The 8,013-nt window shown below is 43.7% G+C and overlaps 1 protein-coding gene across 1 annotated transcript; it reads right to left on the bottom strand.

Annotated features, from left to right (window-relative positions):
- Positions 1-1,325: 1,325 nt before the first annotated feature.
- On the bottom strand, positions 1,326-7,653 carry LOC144888696 (uncharacterized). Its single transcript, XM_078767620.1, has 3 exons — positions 7,563-7,653; positions 6,005-6,082; positions 1,326-2,059 (listed from the first exon to the last, which is right to left on the bottom strand). Exons 2-3 carry the CDS (start codon positions 6,032-6,034, stop codon positions 1,544-1,546), a joined length of 546 nt encoding a protein of 181 aa, XP_078623746.1. The 5' UTR covers positions 6,035-6,082; positions 7,563-7,653; the 3' UTR covers positions 1,326-1,543.
- Positions 7,654-8,013: the final 360 nt, after the last annotated feature.

The raw sequence follows: 8,013 nt of genomic DNA, 5'->3' as shown, positions 1-8,013 counted from the left end.
GCATTCACATTTTCCCCCTCCATCCCCTCTCCTCCCTCTGACTTGAGTAACACTATCTTGGCTTGAATGTTGTAATATTCTGTTTATCTGACGTTGCAAAACTTTTTTTACCTTCCTTGGATGACACTAACTTCCTTCCATACTCAGGTCACTGGAGACATCCGTTATCCCAGCACATACAACACGTCCACAGTGCAAAATGGTGGGAGGGAGAGGGGTAATTGGTTATATAAATATTCCGTTTTATTTTTATCATTTGTCTCACTCATGGTTTCACATTTATTACTTTAAACTTTAAACTTTTGTCAAATTGCCTGAAAGTGTCCTTTTTCTGGCAGTCTTTTGAATTCAAAATTGAACCCTTTTTCAACACCGAGCGCTTTAGAAATGGATTAAGGAAGGATTTTGTATCCACTGTGATGATGGATTCCTTGATCTTCCTGATTGGAAATAAGGTGATAGGTCTGTAGTTAATGGGATCAGTTTTTGCACTTTTTATTGAATGCAGTGATGTTGGTAGAATTCCAAGCAGGTGGAAGATGACCTAGCGCAAATTATAGGATGAAAAGGACAGAGAGAGGATGTGCGAGAGCAGCAGAGCAGGATTTTAGGACACGTGAACTGATGCCATCCGGTCCAGCAGCAGGATTAGAGTCGAGGGTTGACAGAACAATCCCCACCCTCAGGTGCAAAAGACAGAGTCCAGTAGCAGTTGAGTACGACAGAGAAGGATGGGTACTCGGAGTGAGAGGTTGCGGACACAAGATTTGGGAACAAACAGAATTGTGGCATTTGGCCACTTGAGCATTGTCAGATGTCATGCCATTTGAAGGTAGCATGTATCAGGACGGACTTAAGGTGCCACCAGGTTTTAGAGGAGGGAGACAAGTTTTGAAACCTAATTCTTGAGGTTGGACAGATGTTTTCCAGATCTCCAGGGAATGGACACTTGTTGCAGGTTTGTGGAATGCACTGTCGGATTTTCCTTCCAGGAAGAGAAGGCAACTTGTTTCAGAGCAACTGCCTCACCCCAGGATTAAGTGTACCATGGGTGGAAAAAAAGGGTAGGATAATTGAAGAGATGGGATGAATCTTGAGGCAGAGCAGGTTTCTGTGGAAATATTCCCAGGCCGATTTAACATCAGGGGCAGTAGATATGGGGTACCAGTCCTGTAGAGAGATACCTCTTCATCAAAATCTAATCATTCCATCCTCCTCACATACTGAACTTTTCACCAAACTTTGTACGAATCCGTCCAACTTTTTGAGATAACCTCCATCCACCTTCAGAAGCGGAGGTGATACATTGAAAATACACACAAAAAAAAATTGATCTTGGTTTTATTACAATAGCACTGTATATATGGAATGTATAACTTACAATGAACAATATTTACATGAAATTACATCAAGGCAGGGTTGTGTAGAAGTGATTAGCAAGAGAGATAATTTGTGAGGTCAGTGCGGTTATAAAAAAAACAAAAACCATTGAACCACATTTCGTGCAGGTTGGCCATGTTTTTGTGAGATACATAGCACACGGTCATACAACTGCCACTAAACTTTCATTCCTCAGTCCGTGGGGCTTCCACATGTACCTGCCAACATCTCTGGCCGCTGCCCAACTCGTACGATCTTCACGCATCTCGGGCAAAGCTGCGGACAGCCAGGAGGACACCCGCCTGACGTCGCTTCCATTGCTGTCATGGTCCAGCGATGGCATCCCCTCGAAGCGTGCCCTCGACGGGGCACAACCAACCGGCCCGTAATCGCTTAAATCCGAGCACCGCTCACTCGTGCCCAAGCCCGTGCTATCCCCACTTAAGCCGGACGGTTCGTCGGCTTCCAGAAGCGTTGGCTTCCAGTTATCGAGATTCTCAGGATCCGGTTTGGGCCCGGTCCATTGTCGGCCGACCACCTCGTGAATGGGGTCGTCAGTCGGAGGAGGTTTTTTGGCTCTCAGGTAGGCCAATGTGGCTGCAGCCAAAACCAAGCCGTAGACCGCAAGCACTGGCACAGCGTATGATAAGTTGCTGCCTTTCTCAACCACCTGTTTCACCTGTTGAAGAAAATAAGGAGCTTTTAATTAACTTTCATTTCAATGGAAAAATCGAGCTTCTGCAGACATCCTAACCACTGAAAGACTAAAGCTTGCTTTGCCCATAGGGCAAAGCCGTCTAGAACAGTTTGTCCATCTATGTATGTACGTCCCCTCAAACGTATACCAATCAGAGCTGAGGATTTGGTCACATGACAGGGTGATGTGATTACGTCTGATGTCATTACGGCAGTACAGCGACTGACTCCACACACCGCGATTTTGATTTATATGCCGTTCAGGCCGAACATATCATCGAACCTGTCATATATCACAATCGCCATGCTCTACCTTGACGTTTTTCATTCAGTGTGAAACACAAACAAACCGATTGTTAAAATTAAATATCGAAAGCATAGATGTTACGTCTCTTACAACAAAACGGTATGTACGAAACCCTTGTGGGGTATAATCTATATTACAGTAGATCTTCTCTCAGTTCTGTAAGTAAAACTTACCTCACGGATGTCTGGATTCCTCCAAATTTCTTTGTTTAATGTTATAAACAGCATTAGCGACTTAAAAAAGCTAATCATGTGTGTTTGTGGTTTATATTTTACAAGCCCGGCTGTGCCGCTGTTAGCTTTCGGTCTTGTTTTATCAGAGTACGGTGGTAATCTCTATGTCGGGATGGCGTGGAAAAAAAATGTCTCCCATCTGCTACATACAAAACTAAAGTTTGATTATCTTCTTTAAAAACTCGCTTAGGCTACATATGAGAGCCTACCAGGTCTGTTCAGCTGATTGTCGAGGCAGGGATCCCTTTTCAGTTCTTCAGACCATGGAAAAGGCAAAATAAAGCGAAAAAACGAGATCGGTCAAACCCGGGAATTAATCTTCTTGTTCATAATAATAATCTTCGTCAGATGGAATTTATGACCCAAAAGTCCCCAAGGACCCAAATCACCCAAAAGTTCCCAAGGACCCAAAAAGTCCATGTTGCCCAAAAGTACCTGATGACCCAAATCATCCAAAAGTCCTTGATGACCCAAAAGACCCTTGAGGACCCAAAAGACCCAGATCACCCAAAATGCCATGAGGACTAAAGAGTCCCCAAGGACACAGTTATTTATGACCCTAAAGTCACCAAGGACCCAAATCACCCAAAAGTCCCCAAGGACCCAAAAGTTATTGATGACCCAAAAATCCATGAGAACCCAAAAGACGACCCAAAACACCCAGATGACCCAAAAGTCCTTGGTGACCCAAAATATCCAGATCACTCAAAAGTCTACGAGGACCCAAACGTCCCCAAGGACCCAAAAGTCATTGATGACCCAATATACCCTGATGACCCAAAAGTCCCCGAAGAGCCAAAAATTCCCGAAGATCCAAAAAACCCCAAAATACCCAGATGACCAAAAAGTCCCGATGAACCAAAAGTACCCTAAAAAACCAGGATGATCCAAAAGTTCCCGAAGACCCAATAGACCCAGATGACCCTGATGATTCAAAAGTCCCCGAACACCCCAAAGTCACCAAAGACCCAAAAGTCCCCAAAGATCCAAAAGTCCCCAATTAAAATTTGCTCCAATGGACCAACGGGCCCCCTAGTTTAATAAGTTTTGACTGACATTTAGTGATCCTTTCATCTTTGTTTTGGCATACTGCATCGCCTGGAGTGGTCAATGGTCAATTAATTGATATTTAAATATAAAGATCCTCGTTTCCTTATGTCTATGCCATATTAGTATGACCTATGGCTACTGGGGTTGGGGATTTGGGAGAGGGAGGTGGAAGCAATGGGTGGAGCGGGGAACAATTATGTTATCTTTAAAAAATAAAAAATTATGCCAGACACCCTCAGTACGCCACTGGTGAGCACGTCTATAAAGTTTGTACTACAACATTTGTAAATCAGTAGTAGAACATCATCTACTCAAATATTATAATAATTATTCAGACGGTGTATTTCTGAGCTGGGCCCCTCTCAATGGCAATGACTGGAGTTTTACTTGGTGCAGAATCCTTTGTTATAATTTGTCTCTCCAGTTTATTTCTCCAGGTAATATTTACAGGTACTCTCTGAGAGCGTGTTCTCTCGTGCTCAACCGAGGCCATCGAAGTTTGGCAAGGCCACGCCCTTCCACACGCCGACTCGATCTGTCGATCATCCCTGAACTTTGCTATGCGCATGCGCAGATAAGAAAGCGTGTCACATGTACAGTGTGTTTGACTAACGTCTTTCTGATGATTTATAGTGACTGTATTTTTGTCTGGGGAAAATATACTCAAATATTGCCGAGGTCTTCTGATTTCCCAGAACCAGAATTTGGTTACTTCAGGTAAATACTGATGTCTTGTCTTGATAAAGTTCTTCATTGAAGTTAATTTTACGAAACTATTATCAGAGTGTTTATCGAGGACATATTGTTTATCGAGGACATATCAGAGAGTGTGCTGGCACTGTCGACTCTACGTACTAACGTAGGGATGACGGATGACACGGATAAAAAAATGTCGGCCCCACCCACTGATACAAAACAAAGCTTGGAGTATCTCTTCGTACTCTCATAGTAGTTTATCGAGGACATTTGCATTTCGTGTGTATAATAAGTTTTATTGACGCTTCAAGTGAACAAAACAGTAAAAACCACGAGAGTGTCTTTCACGTCCGGCCGTATATAAATAAATAAATTCCTTCAAGAGGCTCCGTCCCTCCCCTCTGCCCCCCCTCCCCCTCCCTATTGGTTAGAGGGAAACCACACCAGTTATTTTGGGAATTTCTAAGTGCAGGTCCTTATGTGGCCTGAGCCTGGATGAAGACTTTACTCTTTGAGAAACGAGCAATAAGACAGAGCTGCAAGATACAGTCAGGGTTACGTAAGACAATATGGGAACACACATGCAGTGTTTGATATTGCTGACGAAGATATCTTGGCACTTTGCTCCAGGATTGGGTATCCTCTGAGTACCATATACCTTTGTGTTATTCCACATTGTAAAAAAAATTACAGAAACAAGTGAATAAAAAAAATGTATGCTAAATTAAAAAGGCAATGTAGGGATGACAAACTACAGTCAAAAAAAGGTCCTAAACAAGATATGGATGATGTTGGTTTAGACACTTTAGAGAGTAGCTAACAGTTTTGCCATCACATAACAATCCCTACATCACTGCCTCCAGACTATTGTCTATGGCTTGGCCGATCTAAAAGTATTAGAAGCTCCTATATTTCATTTCTGCATAAGTATAAAAAGCTCCAATATAATTTCAGGGACTTATTGCAGCTTCAGTTGCCTTTCCTACTTTTCGTTTTTATCAACTTAGAGTAACCAATCATAAATGCAGATAATTATTGAATGCTGTTATTAGAGATGTTCATGCAGTTTGTAAGAAGTTGATGATCATGTACTGATATTATAACATTGTACTCCGGCTGCTAATTTGTAGAGTCTTAGTATGTTGCTACACTACAGGAGTAATCAAGTACTGTTGTAACCAGTGGAGTGTTTGTAGAAGCTTGAAGCAATAATTGATGAAGCGTAATTGAGGCAGTGATGTAGGGATTGTTATGTGATGGCAAAACTGTTAGGTACTCTCTAAACCAACATCATCCCTATCTTGCTTAGGACCTTTTTTTAGACTGTAGTTTGTCATCCCTACATTGCCTTTTTCATTTAGCATAAAAGTTTTTATTCATTTCTTTTATTTCAACTACGCTGAAGATGATGGGGGTGATCTTTAACATCCTCTATTAAAAACGAGGCAGGAGGTACAACCAATGGAAGACGTGCTTTACATATGGTTTTCTGCTGAAACCATCCTAGAGAGCAATTTTAGTCACATCTTCAGGGAATCAAACCCGAGAGCTGCATTGTTGAATTGTTCCACATTATACATTAGGGAATTCGAGAAAACGTTCAATTCCACATCATGAGACACGACCCTCATCCTTGGCTTACCGCAGCTTGAGTCGAATTGTTGTCAAACATGGCGCGTTCGTCTTACGATCCACGAATCGCTGATGGTTCAGCAAATGCCTGCAATGGAAGACAAACGTTTGTCTTTGAAGCCATCTATTTATCACGTACGGATGATATGTCTATGCTGTAGGATGCGCAGGGGTTATTGGGTTGGTGAGGACGGGGCAAACGTAGGGTGTTCAATATTCTTGGCAATCTTGCATGAATAGATAGTCCTTGTGAACATTCGATCAGTCATCTTCGCAAATCAGATTAAACACCGTAAGCATTTAAATAATCCGACCAACCGATCATCCATCCGACTGATCATCCCTCTGACCGATCATCCGTCGGAACGATCATCCGACCGACCGATCATCCAACGGACGATCATCCGACCGACCAATCATCCCTCCGACCGATCATCCCTCCAACTGATCATCCCTCCAACTGATCATCCCTCCAACTGATCATCTCTCCAACTGATCATCCCTCCGACTGATCATCCCTCCGACCGATCATCCCTCCGACCGATCATCCCTCCGACCGATCATCCCTCCAACTGATCATCCCTCCAACTGATCATCCCTCCAACTGATCATCCCTCCGACTGATCATCGCTCCGACCGATCATCCCTCCAACTGATCATCCCTCCAACTGATAATCCCTCCAACTGATCATCCCTCCAACTGATCATCCCTCCAACTGATCATCCCTCCGACCGATCATCCATCCGACCATTCATCCGACCGACCAATCATCCCTCCGAACGATCATCCCTCCGAACGATCATCCCTCCAAATGATCATCCCTCCAACTGATCATCCCTCCAACTGATCATCCCTCCAACTGATCATCCCTCCAACTGATCATCCCTCCAACTGATCATCCCTCCAACCGATCATCCCTCCCAATGATCATCCTTCCGACCGATCATCCCTCCGACCGATCATCCCTCCGGGCTCCGACCGAACATCCGACTGACTGATCATCCCTCCAACTGATCATCCCTCCCAATGATCATCCCTCCAACTGATCATCCCTCCAACCGATCATCCCTCCGACCGATCATCCCACCGACCGATCATCCCTCCGACCGATCATCTGACCTACTGACTGAACCGTCCATGTACTTTTGTGTACGCAATATTTCAAAACTGTTGAACATTTACGTTTGATATTGCAGATATATCTATTCATCGTGACATTATCTCAACCTGATTAGATCACAGCTGTGATTGGCCGATTTATGTTGCCGTGGCAACCATCTCGGTAACTTGGCTGGTGTACACGAAATTTAAAAAGACATTGAACATTTATATTTTATATTACAAATATCTATTCGTCACACCACCTAACGGTGCAGGACCTGCTGATGCTCCTTGTTAAATATTTTTTAAAATGTACATTTTGCTGCTTTAATAGAAAAACAAAAGCAAAAAACAACAAAGAAATATCAAACAAGACCTCGATTTAAACTATTTAAGGACCTCATGTCCATTAGAAACAACGGCACGTGGTTTTACACCAAGGGAAGGATGAGTTTTGACCACTCACTTGATTCGGACGAGATCCGTCCAAGCTGCGATGTTCAAGGCAGATCTTCCTGGACTGGACCATCTGGTGACGCTTCCCACGATCACTAAACCGCCTGCCCAGCAAAACTTGCCCTTTAAGGAAAACCTTATGCAAATGCGTCTTACGTAGAAGGACATTGATGTGATTTATGCACAACCTTCGCTTGGCTGGGGAATCCAAGATTGTCTGCCAAGGACACTGGCTGGGGGCTGCGGGTGGGGGTGAAGGGGGGTGGGGGGGGGGGGTGTGTTGGCATGTGATGTATTGTTTATTTCCTTTTTATTTTCGCCGAGAAGGAAAGTTCGTGTGGAGGTAGAGGGGGTTTGTGGAGGGGTTAGTGGGGGAGTCGGAGGAGGGGGTTTGCGGTTTAACTGTGCGTAGTTCGAGTAAAATACTATACGCGAAATGTCGATGTGATGACGTATCGACT

This window comes from Myxine glutinosa, chromosome 13 (assembly GCF_964187855.1).
Source record: "Myxine glutinosa chromosome 13, kmMyxGlut1.1, whole genome shotgun sequence".
Taxonomy (NCBI): domain Eukaryota; kingdom Metazoa; phylum Chordata; class Myxini; order Myxiniformes; family Myxinidae; genus Myxine; species Myxine glutinosa.
Note: the sequence above shows the minus strand (reverse complement) of the source record. Positions and strands in the feature narration are given on the sequence as shown.